General features: G+C 33.4%; 2 protein-coding genes across 2 annotated transcripts; both read right to left on the bottom strand.

Moving 5' to 3' along the window:
* Positions 1–3,235: 3,235 nt before the first annotated feature.
* On the bottom strand, positions 3,236–4,443 carry LOC116025909 (LOB domain-containing protein 40-like). Its single transcript, XM_031267286.1, has 2 exons — positions 4,193–4,443; positions 3,236–3,985 (listed from the first exon to the last, which is right to left on the bottom strand). The coding sequence occupies exons 1-2, from the start codon at positions 4,374–4,376 to the stop codon at positions 3,411–3,413; spliced, it is 759 nt and encodes a 252-aa protein (XP_031123146.1). The 5' UTR covers positions 4,377–4,443; the 3' UTR covers positions 3,236–3,410.
* Positions 4,444–5,861: 1,418 nt separating this feature from the next.
* LOC116026221 (protein FLX-like 3) lies at positions 5,862–9,378 on the bottom strand. Its single transcript, XM_031267702.1, has 4 exons — positions 9,210–9,378; positions 6,698–7,240; positions 6,415–6,560; positions 5,862–6,314 (listed from the first exon to the last, which is right to left on the bottom strand). Exons 2-4 carry the CDS (start codon positions 7,228–7,230, stop codon positions 6,187–6,189), a joined length of 807 nt encoding a protein of 268 aa, XP_031123562.1. The 5' UTR covers positions 7,231–7,240; positions 9,210–9,378; the 3' UTR covers positions 5,862–6,186.
* Positions 9,379–19,575: the final 10,197 nt, after the last annotated feature.

Here is a 19,575-nt window from a genome sequence, read left to right as displayed (position 1 = left end):
ACCTATATAAGGCAGAACGGGCTAACTTATCATCGGATAAAGTTCGCTTTGACTATTCTACTTTTATATAGTAAAATGTGCACTTTTTAAAAAAATACACTTTCATGTAGTAAAATATGCAACTTTAGTTATGAAATAATACAAAAAAAAAAAATTTTTGAGAACTAAAATAATACAAAATTATCATCATGTAAATCAGAATCAATTAACCACTAATTTGGTCAGAAGATAGTTTATATGCTATTTCTCTGTTTTTTTTTTCACACTAGCATATATATATATATATATATATATATATATATATATATATATATATATATATTCAGGTATATTCATTGAGTCAGATGAATCTGTGACATATTTGTTTGTGTGGATCCTACGGAGGGCACATATTAGTTAATTATTAAGAATATAATCCATGGGTAATGTTGTTTCGCCGCGTCTGTGACGTGGACACCGTTTCTGAAATAATTCAGTAAAGGAGTTCTGTGGTTGACCAAATAAATTTGGCCAAAATACTCCGTATATATGTCCACGTACGGTGCGCACTATTAACATAATTATTATAATGTAGTATCTGTCGGGTTCCAACAATCTATTGAAACACAAAGAGTCAATATTTTTACTAAGTTTCGAACTTTTGACCACTCATTTGAAAAAGTCACAGTTATGTTACTTGACCATAAAGTCTTTAACACATCATTAGTAATTTAATTAATTTGATGACGGGTTTAATTTAGTTGGCCAACATATGGTGTACTTGGAATATCTGAAAGATTTTGAATAGTTAATGTTGAGTATATATTTAAAATTAAAGGTCGAATTTAGGATCATGTCATCAAAATGTGACGTTAACAATTACATGTATAAGAAAATAAAATTATACATCCGCTATTCATTATAACTTTTGACATAGCAGTAAGTATGACATCCTAACAATTAATATCAGATCAATTCATATGTGCTATAGCTTTTAATTATGACAATTAATCATTCATTTCAACTATTTTCTAAAGATTGTTTAAATGAATTTCAATTAAACTAGTAAACCTCGTTACATTATTTCGATGACGACACATTAGATTATTCAAAAACAAGAAAGTGCTAATTATGCTCAAAGGTTTACATTCAGTGAATGGCCCACCACCGATGGAATAAAATAAAATAATGTAAAAGAGAGTAATACTTTGATTGAAAAAAAATGAACATTATTATTTTTAAAGTAAAAAATAAAAAATAAAAATTATAAGTTTGAAAGTCTGTGATATACGTCGCATTCAGCAACCGTTTTTATGCGGCTAAGCAACTCCGTTTAGGAATCTCTTTTAAAAATCCTTATTAAAATAATAATGATGTTCTAATGACTTATGACTTATTTGGAATCTTTGTTTTAAAAACAATATACGCATCCAATAAAAAGTAGATGCGTAGTCGTACTTTGTAGCTCCACCTAATCACCCTTACCAAGTATACAATGACTAATAATCCATTTTCTAGCTCTAAAATTATATTAAAAATTGCATATTGCTTATTACTTTATGCACAACTTGGTCATCATGATTAATGAGTTGCAAGTCATATTCAATATTGGAAAAAATATCACAAAATAGTAATAATTTACGTATCAGTTTCAATTTATGATAATAAAATAAAATTACATCAATTCATTTTATAAATAAATTACAAACATAGTGAAGTTTATAACAACTTTCTTGTTTGAGTTGTATCTTATTAGCATGTCACTAGGTTTCTTGTCATTTTATTTGTACCCAAAAAAAAAAATAATAATAATAAGTCAACACCCAAAATGGTCCTTTATTATGATGTGCTATAATTTTCAATTCAAAGGACTATTTTTAATAAATTAGTAGTTAAAAGGATAGCCAATAAATCATTTTGCATATTATCTATTTAAAAAAATTTACAAGACATAACTTAGTGAACATTTTATTGTACATTTGTGCAATACCTACTAAGAAATTTGTTAATTTTTGCTACAAAAATCAATATCTACTTTTTACTTTGTGACATAATATTATTGATAAGGCTAAACAAAATAAATAAATAAATAAAATTTTATTCACTACTTGTGCACTTGTAAATTGGTTGATTCCATTATGAGTTAATAATTAAATATTTAAAAGATTCAAATGCCACATTAAGAAATACAATTAGTGAGTAAATGCAGCATTACTCAACTATGCATGTATGACGTATTACACAAGTAATAATAATAAACCACAAATAGAAGATTTTATTGCCTTAGTAGTTATGCAACATTGTATAAATTATAGCTATTTAAAATATATAAATTTTTTTTAATGAAAACACCCACTTGATAATTTTGATTCTTGGGTATATACTATATAATATATTAAATTCAAGCTCCAATAATATCTTAAGAACTTTCCTCTTATCTTAAGTAATGTAATCTTGTTATGTTGGGTAATCAAAGCATGGTTAATTACAATGGATTATTTCATGATTGAATCACACCGTCCATGACATCATTTATACTTTTTATATTTAGCACTTGAAGAACACAGAAATGCCAAAATTATTAATAAATTAAAATTACTCCCTACCCCATGAAGGTAATACCACTCAGCAAAAGAATATAATAACACAACTTAAGCCCCACACTCCATAACACATATAGTGATATAGGTAACGGCTTTTAGGTTGATTGTAAATTTCTAACAATATTAAATTAAAAAAAATTGTGTGAAATTTTTTGGACCATTCGATGCGCTCAGATCAACGGTTGAAAATCAATGAAGATGAGAAAAAACACAGTGGTATTTTGGTAATTTCTTGCACCGAGTGTGGTACACTTTTGAGTGAATTGTGGTATACCATAAAGTGCTGGTATATGGTTCTCTAATAGAAAAAATGCAATAACAATTTATGGAACCTTAAAATATTCCTTAATAAATAATGGTCATCATCAATTTATGGAGCGATAGAATTCCAAATGAGAGTTTGATTGCTCATTGTATGTAATTATGTGGTTATCCGCCACCGCAAGGTTTTTAAATAATGTGTATATTAATATTAATAAATAAATTGCTTTTCTGTTTTTTTTTACCAATAAATAAATTAGTTTTTTTGGGGTCAAAGTTATAGTCTTTCTTTGTAAAGTTCCTTGTAGTTATAATTTGTATGGAAATGTTGTATTTAGATCATTTTTATTAATTTATAATTAATGACAATAGATATAAAATGAGTTTATATATATGTATGTATATATAAATATATTTATTTATTTATTCAAACACTTGGGGTGAACCCAATATTCACATTTCAAAACCTAAAAACAGAGAAAACAAAACAAAAATAGAATCTAAAAGATGCTCAATGCTCTAGAAATTAGCCAGCTAAAAACACAAGCCGCCAAAACAGCTACACAGCTACAGGTTACTAATACAGAGTTTCTCGGCTGGCGCACGCCGCGCTGGATTCACGCCGAGCGTCAGCTCCAGTATCGGCTCGCCATCCTCGTCACCGGTCCATATCTCTGTTTCAGGGATCCAAACCGGGCATTCCCGGTTCACAAGACTCGGCTCCACAGTTTCAACGGAGAGCGAGTCGTGGCTGGGCGCTCGGTCACTCCCATTGTTTTCTGGCTTGTCGCAGTCCCAGCCGGTGATGCTGAACTTGGCCGGCTCGGCCGTGAACTCGTCGGGGAGCAGTGCTCCGCCGTACACGGAGGCGGACCGCTTGAACCGGTTGCGAGTCCTGACCCGGCGAACCGGCCGCGAGTCCTTGGAGAAGTGGCGAATGTCGGAGCCTTTTAGAGGGAAGATTGGTCTCGCCGGAGCTCCGCCGTGGCCGGTGGAGAGCGGCGTAATTGGCATGCCTTTCAACACCGCCTCCACGGCTTCCGTGCACAATTCCCATCTCCCTTCCCCCACCAACCCGGCTGAACCGTGAATAGGGTTTATGATCCGGCCACACGCTTCATATAACAAAGACTTGAAAATCGCTGCAAATATATATATAAAAACAACATTAAAAAACTTATCCTTTATATCTGCAATTCTGCTATGTTATTACTTTATTACAGTCAAGTCGTTTAGTAGACAGTATTTGAGAGAAAAAGACCAGGGTTTGAAACTCGGCAACAACAGTATTAGGTCAGGGCATGAGTTATTGAGTTACTGAATTATCGTGATTTAGGGTTTATACGTACCAGGGCGAAGGAGGTCGGGGCCTTGGTTGATGAGGTTGATGAGGCCGGCGCGGCCGTAGAACTTGGCGAGGAAGATGGTGGCGTTGGCTTGGGATTGAGGGGAGTTGATCCAATGAAGGCAGGGTCTTAAGGTGCAGTTGTCACTGCAGCCTTTGCGGAGGACTCGGCAGCCATTGCAACTCATTCTCAAGCTTTTAAGAGAGAGAGAAGAATGGGAAAGGGGTATAGATAGAGAGATTATTAGAGAGTGAAGAGTAAAGAAGAATTGAAGTAGAGGGGAATGAAAGGAAGAAGGAGGGGGGAAAGGGGTATATATGTTGGAGGGGAGGGAGAATCTTTTCAACACATCACTCTCAACTCCCACTGTTAGCCTAATTAATCTGCAACTCAATAAAGTAATATAGCCAACCCCAGTTTCAATAATATAACTGCATATTGGACAGGAAAATTTTAGACCAATCCCAACAGTGAGTTTTTCGGAGTGTCTTTGCTCTGTTGTCTGAGAGAGAAAATGGCTGGGAGGAGAGTAGGGAAAAGAAAGAGGAAAGAAAATGGATGTGAAGGAGATCAAATTTTTTTTTTAAAAAATGAAAGTGACTGCATGCACTCGATAGGTGCGGAAATCAATTTTCCTGCGTTTTCTTTTCTTTTCTTTTTCTCATTTTTTTTCTTTCTCACATCTCTCCTAATAGGCCTGATAAACGTCCACTAAATTGTGTCTATTAAAGTTGTCCTTACGATATCTATTTGATGTCATGGAACATGGTCCACTAAATTGTGAACTATAATGTATTTTATGTATACTTTTAGTATATTAAAAATGTATATTGCATTCATGATCCACAATAATTTGTCATTTGATGGGGGCATAGGCAATCATTTTTGCATGGACCATGGTCTACATAGCTGTGTGGACCATAAATAAAAAGTACATTTTTAATATACTAAAAGTACATTATTTTTGTAAATAAAGAACATTATTTTAAAGTACATTATTTTTGTAAATAAAATACATTATTTTGTATATACTATCAAATAATGTACCTTCAGTACAAAAATAATATACTTTTAGTATAATAAAAATGTACATTATATTCATGGGCAACATAGCTATGTGAACTATGGTCCACACAATAATTTTCCGGGACACAGGCTAATGGGCCATTTGAATTTGATTAAGCTCAAGAAGGTGGAAGTGGGCTAGAAATTAATTAGACAAGAAGATAGGCTTGGAGTATGCAATCTGGCCACATTTTGTCAAGCCCAAGTAGTGGATTAATCTTGATTCTTAGTGCGAGACTGTGAGCCCATGACTTCCATCGACTAAGAGACGATGAATGTAGGCAAATTATACCATATAACATAATTTATCTTATCTTGCATTGTGAACCCAAGTCCAAAATAACTTTTAAATTATGTATCTGCAGTTAAAATATTTTGTATTTACAGTAAAATTGAAGACACATAACATGTTAATTACATACATATAACATGGTATCTACAGACACATAATATGTTAATTATAGACGCAATAAGTTAACTGCAAACATATAATATTGTAACAACATATTATGTATTTGCAACTAACATGTTATGTACCTGTAATTAATATTTATGTGCATTCAATTTATTTACAGACACAAATTGTTAACTGCAGATACAAAATATGTCAACTACAAACATATATATTTTTTTTATTTTTTTGAACTAAGGTCCATGGTATAACAATTGATGAATGCAAGTGGTGGCTGGCCGGCGGCTTTGAGCGACACCACCGGCGACCAGAAACACCGATCAACGAAGACAAGAAAGCAATTATAACCTCCACATTACATATGGAAAAGCAATAGCAGTTCATACCAACAGTGGTTAGATAAAAAGAACAGTAGCTTCATGCCCCAATTAGACAAATCTACAACTAGGAATTAAGTTAAGCAGCAGAAAATTCCAAACTACACATTTCTTATTACCACCATTGCTTTCCAGCACAGAGTTCAGCGCCTTGGAGGGCCGCGTCTATCATAGGGTCCACCCCAAGCTCCAGCGTTATATGGATCACCGTACAAACCACTCGGATACCCCATTTCTGGGCTTCCATTCAGCATTCCATATGGTCCAACGCCTGAGAGTGGTAAAGAGGGAAGTTAGATTATCAAACTTCAAATGCAGAAGTTCAGATCAGATCGTATTGCAAGTGAGAGAAATGAAAATGAAGTTCGCACCAAGTCCCCTTGCTCTCCTCTCTGCAGCCATCTGCTCTGCTCGTAACCTTTCCATTTCACGGGCCATAGAGACGAGATCTTTCTCCATTGCTTGGTTCTGTTCCATGAGCTCCTTGTTTTCTTTCTTCTCAAGTTCATATACTCTCCTAATAATTATCATATTGAGCAACAGAACCTCAGAACCAAGAAAAGCATTGAACAATGTATCTTGACTGTTGCACCAAAAATGAAACCATAGAAAAACACAAAACAATATAGAATAAATTATTTTCGGTTGACTTACCTTGCTTCCACAAGCTCTTTGCGCATCCCATCAATATCAGCCTTCATGGCAGCAACTTGTTTATTCTCAGTTTGCAGTTGATTAAGATCCTTCGTTAAACTTTGAACTTGGGCAGATAATTCCTGTCGGAAACCATTTAACTTTTGGGCATCAGCTCTTAAACCCCCGAGTTCTGCACGCAGAGGTTCTGCAGAGTGAAGCTCAGCCTCCAGCTTCAATCCTCGGTCAATATACTCCCTTGCCTGCGCCTCATTGTCAGCACGCAGCTTAGGAATGAATTGGCCTAATCTTAGAATCTCATCTTTTACGGCAGTCAATTCCCTTTCAAGCATCACATTCTCATCAAGTACATGTCTATTGTCAGCAAGAATTCTTTGCATATCTCTATGCTGAATTTCAAGTTCCTCTTCAAGGGCTGCAGGATGAGGCAGGAGGGGACCAGGTCCTCGCTGCATAACAAGCCGTGCTTGTGGACCATCGCGGTATCCTCTATGGTTATCGGATTGGCGTGGCAAACGGTTTCTACTAGACATCCCTACTGTCCTGGAAATTGACAACTATCTGAGTTAATATCATATGGAGTCCTCCGAATATCGTGGTTTTGCCACGTTTAGTCCTAAACTTTCAAATTGACCACCCGCAGTCTTTCAACTTTCAATTTGTTACCATCCGTAGTCTAAGTTAACCACCCATGGTTTTTCAACTTTCAAAATTTAACCAACCATGGTCCTCCTGGAAGGGCCATGGGTGGTTAAAATTTGATAGTTGAAGGATCATGGGTGGTTAACTTGGACTACTGATGGTAACAATTTGAAAGTCGAAGGAGGGTGGTCAATTTAAAAGTTTAGAACTAAACATGGCAAAACCACTATACTCGGAGGACCCCATATGACATTAACTCCTGCGAGTATAGTATATAACAAATTAGAAAAATTTCTCACAAATGAGGTTCACACATTTCCATGTTGGCAGGAAACAAAATATTAGGTCTAGACATAATTTAAAAAATAATAAGGGTTCTAAATCAAATAATGTTATGAAACCAGCAATAGGATAGACATCTGAGAATAAACAGAACACAACTTGCTGAATCTGGAACAGATTTGGAACTAAGTCTAAGACAGATATGTTTGATGATAAATAAATAGTAATACTGGCAAAGAAGAAACACTATTATAGCAAAAACTGTAGATATAACACAGGAGCCAATTTCCCTGCACAAAGATAATGAATCTCCCTTATATATCTAAGACTAGACTCATGCATTGGATTCAGTTTTACTTTAAACTATGAGAAGAATATGCACTGTTTGAATTAAATAAAAGGTGGTGAAAGAAACTATTCTACTACCAAAAACTGTAGATATAACAGAGGAGCCAATAACATGTCACTGAATGCATAATATCTATATATAACAATGTTAGTATATCCCACTTATTCTAGATGTTAACAACAAAATCAAAAGAAGGTACTCTCAATGAAGAGCTGAAGAGGAATCACTATGTAGAACTTAAATTCAGCAAGAAAAAATAAATAAATAAATAAAATCATCTACAGCCAAGCTGTGTCCGAATACCCAAAAATTTCAGCAAACTATTTTATACACTGACATCTAAATTAGACAATATGCATGAGAACATTACTTTGTGGAAAGGTTTAATACCATATATATGAAACTGAGGAGAAAGTTAAGTATCAACATCTTCAGATAGAAAAGCATAGATTTCTGGTAATATCTGAAATTATTCTTAATGATGGTCTCACTAACTGTTGGGCAGAAGCCGGTGAAGGGCCAAGTCCAGCACCCTACCTCTTTAAATGTGGCGGTATAAGGAAATAGTTGCGTCTTCGCTACTAGCTATAGCTTTTGGCATAGTGATAAGAGCTTGATCTTTACATTAAATAGTAATAGAATTAAGGCAAAATAGGATGGGTTGATAAGATATTCAATCAACAAGTGATCTTCATAATCATAATAAAGTGGTAACTAGAGCACATCACTGTTAGACAAACCAACTTTTTTTTTTCTCCACTAGCTAGTAGGATCTTAAGACTTTTAGCCAATTTATGTTCTTTCTTTGTTTGGTGACCAGATAGATTGAAGTGAATAAGTGATATTCCATAAATTCCACATAAATCTCATCAATTACATAATCCAAACAACAAAACCCAGACAATTCCCTGTTGTCTCTGAAAGTCCCACAAATCATTTTCTGAAAACTCAATCAATAAGTGATGGCAGTTTGAGTTGCTCTATTTCTCAACTGTACGAAAGCTTGTATTAAATTTGGAAAAATCAAGCAAACTAGCTTCAATTTTGACCTTTTGAAGAACTTTTCAATAACTGAAATTATTTGTGAAGCATTGAATTCAGAACAAATTAAACTATCTATAAACTATTCAATAATTAATCAATTAAACAAACCACATTCATCAGTTACCGAAATATAATCAGAAAAATGAAAGCAAAAAATCGCAAAAATCTGAAGAAAAAAAACCAGCAAAATCTTACCTCAGTCGCACTGTTCCTCTGTCTGTTCGCGAACGTTTTCAGGTTTTTTGAAGGGAAGCGCCGGTGATGCTTCGCAGTTCTAAGGGGCCGGTGGCGACAGGAAGGATTCGTCTCGATCGATCGGGACAGGCAAAGCTCTTGGGGAGAGTTTCGTAAAGAAAAAAACAAATGATGTCTTATATATATCTAAAGTACATCGTTTTGAAAAAAAATCATACTCCATATTACAATACTTCTCCTAAAAGTATTTGAATCTCCAATCACAAGGGCTTCCTATCATTTATGTGTGGATCATACTATCAAATAATGTATTTTTAATATATTAAAAATGTACATTATATTCAGGGAAAGTACATTATTTGAGTACTGAAAATACATTATTTTGTATAATGTATATTCATTACGCGAATAATGTACTTTTGGTATATAAAAAAATGTATTTTATAAAAAAATTTATTTTTTTATGATCCACACGGCACTGTGTGGATCATGGTCCACATAATAATTTACTCTTTAAGCATAGCCCTGACATTATCACTGTCGAAGTTTGAACCTTGGTCTCTTATATCAAATATTACCTACTGAAACAATTAGCTAAGTCCGTGAGGGCTCCGTATTACAATACTATTTATATTAGTGGGTGTTTCTATGAATAACTTTTTAAACCATTTTAATAGAATTTAAATGACTTTGTAGTATCTTTTTGGATTTTTGTAAGAATAAGTCATACATCATTAACATAGGTAGGGGAAAATTTTTCTATAGTGTAGACAGAAAAGGTTCACAAAATTTAGGCAGTGAAAAGAAACAAATTGTAAAGTTTAGGCAGGAAAAAGAAAGACACAATGAAGAAAATAAATACGGAGTAATCAATAGAGTTTAAACAAGGAGAAAAGGTTTGTAGTTTAGGTAGGGAGAAAAGGTGTGTGTGTATAGAAATGGTTTGTAGAGTTTAAGTAATTTATTTTTCGTAATCAAGTGAAGCACAAATAGTCAATATTATCTTCACTGAGGCTTGAACCTATCCTCCTCCCATGTGAAGATGCAATCAGGTGTCACTAGACCACAAGGTCTTTGCGATTAGTTTGTTTGTTGTTTCATAAATTTTCACTATTTTGAGTATTTAAATTCGCCAAATAATAAACAAGGTACAAATTTCCAAATCCAATACTCTCCTCCGAATGGGCTTGCCCAATTTCAAGAAAACAATCCAAATAGGCCAACCCATTTTTGCTGGGCAAATTATGCTGAGAACCTGGGTCCAAAATTACGTCGTTTTTGTTTTCTTCTTTTTTTTTTTTTGTTTTTTTTAATTAGTAAACATATTGCTGAATATAGAGTTGTCCAAAAATGTGTGAATGTAGAGGTTTCAAAGTATGAATGTAGAGTATAGAAATCGTGAATGTAGATTTATGATTGTGTGAATGTAGAGTTGCTCAGAAATGTGTGAATGTGGAGGTTTCAAATTGTGAATATGGAGTATAGAAATCGTGAATGTAGAGTTATGCATGTGTGAATCTGTAATAGAGTTAAAAAGTTCTAGCAACTTGTAGCCCTGTAATGTGTGAATGTGGAGTTCTCAAGTTGTGAATGTGGAGTATAGGACCTGTGAATATAGAATTTTGAATGTGTGAATGTAGAGTTTACAAATTGTAAATGTAGAGTATAGTGTATGTGAATGTAGAGTATAGTTACTAAATATATAATCCTGTAATGTGTGAATGTGGAGTTTACAAATTGTGAATGTAGAGTATAATGTATGTGAATGTAGAGTAGAGTGTATGTGAATGTAGACCCAGGTACACCTTACAAGGTGGACCTGGGTCCACGGCATAACAACCCTCGCATGGCAAATTATACCGTGCACCACGGTGCACATAGCAATGTGCACCACTTACGTAAACGACGTCGTTTTGAGCATTGTAAAGTAATCGTCTCTTTTTTTGGAAATCACGTTTCCCGTTTCGGCCAGTCTGTGTATTATGTTAATATTCTGTGTATTTTAGTTAATCGTTCTGTGTATTCCAGGCAATCATTCTGTGTATTCTAGGCAACCGTTCTGTGTATTCATGTTAGTGACACACGTTGTGATGTGTTTGTGCATTCGAATGTTTAGGAGGATGAGTTCTGTGTATTTTATGTCAATATTCTGTGTATTGATGTTATTAACACATGTTGTGATGTGTTTGTGCATTCGAATGTTAGGAGGATAAGTTCTGTGTATTTTGTGTCAATATTCTGTGTATTTTAGGCAAACATTCTGTGTATTCTAGATAATGATTATGTGTATTATAGATAATGAATTCCCTGGAGTCATTCGCGTCCGCGTCCACTAACATCGAAACGACGTCGTTTTGGATCGTGGTGCACATTGCTATGAGCACCGTGGTGCAGGGTATAACGATTGCTGTATGAGCACCGTGGTGCAGGGTATAACGATTGCCGTATGAGCACCGTGGTGCAGGGTATAACGATTCGCATACCCTTAAACTTTAATTGGACATTTGGACGGCATCATCTCTTGCCTCTTGGTATATGCAATCTAGCCACCATTTGCCGAGCCCATGTAGTGAGAACCACGCATAGGGATTTGATCACTAAATTGTACAATGTGCAAGTTAACTAAATGGGAAATGATAAATGGACTCCAAGTTCATGAATTCTTGAAATCATAGCAATCAAATCAGTTCTGAACTAACAAATTTGAACTTTGTCCATAAAGTTTGGATTCCAATTTTGATTCCGATTTTCACAAATCTCAACCTGAGAAGCAAAACCGAAATTCTCGGTAAGCCCAGTAGAAGACAATGAACGCAAGTGGTGACAATGCCAAGAATGCTAGTTGATGTTCGCATGGACAACTCAGTTACTCAACTGATTATAGAGATAAACTTTGTTACAAAAAAATTAAAAATTAGGTCTTACTAGCGGTATGTAGTGTTAGAGCGTCATCATCTCAAATGAGGGAGTCAATTGAGTTACTATAATTTATCATTTCACAATTATATTGAGTCGGATATAAAGAAAAGTACTTAACATGGGTAATCCCACCTTTTGTCACAACAAGAAGCAGGCTTCAATGTAGTATGGAGCGATTAAAGCAAGAGGGAGCAGGTTGTTCTGATCTCCACGACTTTTCACATTATTGAGGTCATGACAGGTCACAGTGCAGTCGCAGAGTATCAACACTTGGGACCCCTAAGCAATGGAGACATGAGAGTACGTAATTATCTGATCTGATCTGGACCAGAAAGTTGTGTTCAAAAGCCCTAAAATCTAAATGGCCACTGTGTTTAATTAGTACAAATCACATTATTAAAGAAAATATGTTTTTGGTGTTTTGGTCTGCATTTTTGCATGTTTAAGTTTCTCCCAAATGGCCACTGTGTTTAGTACAAATCTAAATGTTACTACTTACTAGCTGGCTGCTTGACTAGTGGCTATTTAAGTTTCTCCCAAATCTTTTTTACTTATCTAAGCTATTATGACTTTGCATAACATTGTCCATTACTTAGCAAGTTGCTTGACTAGTGACTTTGCTACATGGACCTGTAGCTGGAGGGTAGCGGTTGACATATTATTATCTCACTTCTTAGTGGTTGAAGTATTATTATTCCAATTTTAAGTAGTCGGATATTATTATTACATGCAGAATAGTGTGTAAAATGAAAGATTGAAAACAAAAACAAAAAAAAATGAATTAAGAAATGTTGAACGTAGCAACGTTTGCGATGTTAATTGCGGACAGTCTATCTATCTATCTATCTACGCTTGATCCCCAACCATTGGGATTGGAACAGAAACAGGAACAGGAACAGGAACAGGAAGAGGAACATGGTTGATTTGTTTCAAATCCCAGACATCATCTTCCCACAAAACATCATTATACAGTTCATTATAAGCTTCCCTTCCCATAATCCCCACATCCCAACACGGATCCCAACATGTCCCCCACCACATTTGTTCATCCCCTTCACCCCATCCCCACCACCACTCCCACTCCTCCTCCGTCGTCAAACCACCATCTCCGCCGTCACCCACCTCCTCCTCCGCCGCCTTCTTCCCTTTTTTTCTCTCACTCTCATCATTTCCTAGGATCCCATCTCCTTTCCTCTTCATTCTCACCTCTATTATTATTATTCTCGATCTCTCTGGCTTCTTCTTTTGTTTGTTTTTTTGTTGGTGTCTTGTTGCAATGGTAGGGTATGTAACTGACAATGCCAATTAATTTATAGTAGAAGAATCAAGAATCTATGGGGCGGTGGTCAGCGTGGGGAATCGGTGGTTTTTTCATACGTTGTACCAATTCAATAACCCATGATCACGTGATAGGGATGAGGCTGAGGTTGTGTTTTGGGGCCTTCGAGGCCGGATCGGATTGCGACTTTGAATTCGACCATAAAACATTTTACAGGTTGTGCTTTGTGGTGCTGATTCAATGAACAGTCACCGATTCCCCCAAATGGATAAATATTCAACAGACCGACTTATCAAACTCACTCATTTATCACCTTATATTCTTTGGTTTTTAGTCCACACTCACCATAAAATTGGGAAAAATATATTGCATAAAAATGCTATGATTCTATGAATATGGGATTTGATAATGAAATATTGGGTAGCTCGTACTTTTTCAATCGTTTGAAAGAGTGCAAACATCAAACTTATTACAAAAATACTGGATTTCGAAATGAGATCGATTATTAGAAATGATATTATAGTTATAGTTTTAAGGGGCAATTTATTCTCCGCTAAAGGTTCTGGAAGTCCTTGCTAGACACTCAGATGCATGGAGTAAAATGTGCCTAGTGCATGTACCTACATAAGGGATCGACTTGATCAAGTTATTGCGTGAGAGCATAATCAACGCAATAAAAAAGTTTGTATTTATAATTCTCAGTTATTTAATATTTTGAAATATAATTTCTTTTCATTTCTAAAGAAATATGGTCTTTCAATTTTTTACTTATGTTGTCAATAATTTAGTCTCTTTACCTAATGAAATTGACCAACAATTGAGGGATTAAAGTAATAACATGAACAAAAGCTGAGCAACACATCTAATTTTTTTCACTTAAGAATTAATTAAGGTGCTACATTTCAAAGTGTGAAAATTAAGATTGACGCCAAAGGCCTAACCAATCAAAATTTTCAACCACTAGTTGTCAGGAAAAAAAAAAACTTTAAAAAAAAATTATTGTTGTTGTCAAAAAATTTACCAATAGCCATGTCGTCAAAACTATTTTTCTGGAAAGTATGTAGAAATTTGCATTGTTTTCTAATAGAAATAATGCCAACTTTCTGCGTTCAACAAAAATCAGATATCTATTACTGGGAATAGTGGCGGCAAGTATAGGATTTCAACGAGAAACCTTCGTACGTAGAGACCTAGAAACTTTTAGTTAAAAACTTATAATAATAATAATAATAATAGTAATTAATCTACATATACAAATATACATACAAATACAAATCTAATAAGAGCCAATAAAGTTAGGCTCATGATAAAAATTAAAAAATGTTGATGTAATTATTTGTTGAAATGAATGGTTCATATTATTTTGATTTTAGTATTTTTTTATTTTTCTACTTTACCTTATATTATATCGTTTATTTTTCTTAAATATCCATGGTTCCATGCATTCGATCAGTGTAAACTTTAGTAACGAAATATTCTGTTATCTATTTATTATTCTTAACTTATTGATTTTCATAAGGAATGTCTTAGGTTCAAACCTCATCCCAATCAAAATTAACATAATTGTTAAACATATACTATGAATATGTTAGAATGTATTAAAAAATACAATATAAAAGTCAATGTGATGCTCACTCTCTGACTAGAGCTTCTTGCTCGTATATTGGTCAGGAGGTGTGGGATGCAAATATCCCTTGTTGTATTCATGATTTGACTTCGCAATAATAATTTGCTTTGATGGCTGATTTTTTTTTTTAAATGCAATATAAAATTTAACTTAAATTTTGGTCAATTAAATATAATCACGCATTGGACATTGATGAAATGGTGCACCTAATATACAATATATATTCAACACAAATGAGAAACTATATATGCCTATATATTATCATTGTCTTTTTGGGGGAGGATGATTTGGTTATGTTTTTGAAGGCGCACTGCGCCAAACACTAAAATTGCAGTGAAGCACACTAGGAGACTATATCAAATCAAGAATTTATTTCTGGCGGAAGTGGTAACAAGAGGAAGCATGGATCACGCCAATTAATAGGGTTTTATGTTGCAAAAAGTATGTTAAGGGTTTTATCCAGTGAGGGTGCTTCCCTATAAAACTGTTATTGCACCAGTTAATCCAACCTTTCTACCACAAATCATAGTTATGCATTCTTGAAATATTTTACTTTTATGAAAAATTTGATAATCTTGCATTGATATATGCTAGGATACATGGTATGATACTTTAATAAATTATGAAACACTAATTTAAAAATATACATTAAGCATTGAATTATTCGCTCAATAGACATGTGGTAACTAGTTAATTAATAAATGACAACCATCTTCTCTTATTTCTTTCTTTCTTTTTTTCCTCATCTATTCTCTTCTATTTTCATTCATCTTTTCCTTTTTTTTTCAAAAAAAAAAAAAACATATTTCAGTCAATTTATCATCTAAAAATTAGTAGGAATATGTATAACAACACGAACCAAAAATTGTTTTAGAGTAACAAATTATAAAAATTTATATCGTTATTAGATTATGGGTGCGTTTGGTTCGCAGATGGGAATCGGAATCGGAATGAGTATCAAATACTTGGTAATGGTAATGGGTTTTGGTGAAAGTATTTAGCATGTTTGGTAGTTGGGTGGAATGGGAATGATTATTAATAGTTGAGGAAGAAATGAGGAAGGGAGATGAAACCCTTATTTAAAAGGGTATGAGTTTTCTCATTAATGGGTATTCCAAACTCATAGTAGCATTCACATAACCTATCAACCAAACACAAGCAATCACTTTCATACCCATTCCCTAGGCCTAAACCCACCAACCAAACACACCCTATGTCATTATATCTAAGTATATAAAACTGCCTCGTTCATAGAATCTTATTCGATCTTTAAAATAAAATTCAAAAATAAATATGCCACAAAAATGATCTACTAAGAAATGAAAGAATACTTTGTGCAGTGCCTGGATAAGGAGCCCTTTTCTGGTGCGTTATCAAAATTCAAAAGAATCATTTCAGTTCATCCTCCTTTAATTTGCTATATAGTGATGTTTAAGTATTCCATCTGTCAACAATAGTACATTAAAGTTTATTTTACATCTATATTTATATGTTATCCAATCGCGAGCATGTACTTGTTAGAAAACTATAGGGGTCGGTTAATACTCATCACTTTTTATATTAAAAAATTAATACTTTTAAAATAATAAATTACGCAGTATTTCTTTTATATTAAAAAATTTATATTTTCAGAATAATATCTTATCACCTTTAAATCAAAAGTTTATATTTTTTAAGTAATACATATCACTTTTATACCAAAAAAAATATTTTTTTAAGCAATAAACTAATATTTTTAAAGTAAGAGTAAGCTTCTTTGTATGAGACGAAGTTTTGTGTGGGAACGTCTCACGTGATACATGTAATGTTTTTTTAAATATATATATTCATAAAAAGTACTCATTCCGTCATATTTTATGTGTCTGGTTCAGTTAACGATACTTGACTGAAGTTATTTTGAATGCAACTTTTCATACCATTAAGTTTAGTATTACTGTATTAGTATATAAAATTTATATATTTAAAAACTACATTAAAATTGCAGTAAAACACAAAGAGTTAAGTTTAAAAATAATTAAAAACTAATAAAGAAAATATGCAAAGAAAAAAGAGTGGTTTGACCAATGAATGATAAACAGAACATATAAAATAAGACAGAGAAAGTATTACTACTTTTTAACTAAAAGATATTACATGTCTCTTAATTGGTGAGACGATCTCACACAATAATATTTATTCTTAAAGTAATATTTACCACCTCACGTTCATGTTAGCCGGGGTATAGGGGCTCTTAGTGCGAGAGAATGGTGAAGTAATACCTACCACTTTTATACTCAAAATAATAATAATAAGAAGTAATTTTTGGGAAGAATATAATAATTAAGGTTCATTTTGACAAGTAACTTTTACGTTGTTGTTATTTGAGTGAGAAATTGGCATGATGATGCATGGCATGTGCTAGGAAGAATTTTGCCATAAGTAGGTATTTGTCAATTGAAGCTAGCTAGCTTTGATAGTGATGTGTCTGTGGTTAAAAATAAATTATAAAAGAAAATAAAAAGGGCAGTTGAAGCTGGCATGAGAAGTGGACAGAGCCACAGGGGTTAGGAGGGAAGATTGAAAGAAAAAAGTGTTTGATTGTGCAATTATAGCATTGAATTTAATTGGTTGGTTTATAATTTATAATGACAAGAGTGATGACGGAACCCTCAATTATATTGCATAATGACTAATGAGTGTGAGTTTTTAGTTATCTTTAATTCTAGGACAATTGATTTTGACTCATTGCAATTATCACTCCTTTCATTTTGGTTCATGAAATGTGCCATTGAATATCAAGATTCAATGAATCTTATGCTTAGTTATCACTAATTTGTTTTTAGATTGTAAAATAATCCACACAATTATTCTATATATATATATATATATAATAAGGCGGGTTACCTCCCAAATCCAACTTTTATTATTCACTTTCAATTCCTACAATATAGGAATAGAAGAGACTCCACCCCTTTTCACCTTCCCATGTGTTTGCTTAGATGTGGTTTTGACTCTTACTTTTGAATTCAGCTCTATCATAATAATATTTAAGTTGAGTCGGTATGAATTGTTGAAACCTTTCTAATAACAATTCAACAAAGAAAGTATTCGATTGCGTCATTTGCATGTCCCGTCTTTCAAGTTAAATTGATATGAACTCAATAAAGAATTACATAGTGAACCCAATAATAAAAAATCATTTTAAAGATTCCTAAGTATTAAATAAAAAGGCTTCATCTAAAGATATTTTGAAAATCTCGGTCTTAAATATTCTCAAGTATTAAATAAAAGGTTTTATTAAAAGACATGTTGAAAATCTTCTCCCAAAAAGGTTGAATCAATATGTTGAAAATCCTGTCTTTAGAACTTGCAATTTCAACGCTATGCTGAAAATCTTGTTTTCTCTTGTTTTGCAATTTTTTTGAGTGATAATGGAAACTTGCATTAACTATTCAAAAGTGTGCACAAACTGAATTCGTAACTTTCTAAATATGAGTATCATGTTCCACCAACTCAATCACCCCTTCCGGGCGACAATAATTTCTTTTATTTCACGAAATATAGTTTTCAAATCAGGTTTATTTTCTTCCTATTAATTCTTCTTAATAAAAAATTTCTTGGTCCAATTTGATGCAATTTCCTTTGTCAAACCAAAATATTTTTTACTTAATTTAAGTCTTTCTTCGTCCAATTTGATGCAATAAATTATATTTTAAATCAATAGAAACTTATTTTTTCATTAAAAGAATTTTAGTTAAGCTAGGCTAATTTGGACACACAATTCCACCATTTTACAATTTTTTTTGAAAGGCAATTCCACCATTATATGCAGATAAACTTATTTTGTCACGAGGTTTTTACTACTTGCAGAATTGGAAATTGGGTGGAAAAAAAGATATTAAGACTCAAATACCCTTGTGTAGTAATTATCGTCATTATCATCAAGGGTAAAATGGTCATTTTCTTAGTTTTTTTTTTTCTTTCCCCACTGTTCAAAAATACCNGGGGGGGGGGGGGGGGGGGGGGGGGGGGGTTAAGAATTCAATTTCACAAATTGAGGGAATTGGAATTCGGTGAAATTGTAATTCCCTCCAACCAAACACAGTAATTCGAGTGGCAGAATTATATTGTAATTGAATTGTAACTACATCCAACCAAACAGCTCATCACTCTCGTAGTCCTAAATCTAAAATAAGATGGATGACCAACTCTAACAAAAATAATACTCCATCCATCTGTTTCATTATGCAATCAAGAATTTCAATTTTTAATTTTCATCATTTTATTTGATTTTCACATAAAAAAAATATGTATATAATTTAGGTGTTCCATGCTTGATAGTTTTATTAAAGAAAACAGAAATTCAATTTCATGTGAATCACTCAAAGAAAAGCTGTAAAAGTAGTAGATGAAAAATACAGAGATTATAGTATCCAATCCAAGGGCTAATCTTCATATGGTACGACCACCACACATTATACCCACAACCATGAAAAGTTCGCCCAATTATTCATTGTTTTCGCGTGGCCAACAAGCAATTCCAAGCATCATCATTCACACCC

The sequence above is a fragment of the Ipomoea triloba genome, chromosome 7 (assembly GCF_003576645.1).
Source record: "Ipomoea triloba cultivar NCNSP0323 chromosome 7, ASM357664v1".
NCBI lineage: Eukaryota > Viridiplantae > Streptophyta > Magnoliopsida > Solanales > Convolvulaceae > Ipomoea > Ipomoea triloba.
The sequence above is the reverse complement of the archived record's forward strand: the minus strand, read 5'-3'. Positions and strand labels throughout refer to the sequence as shown.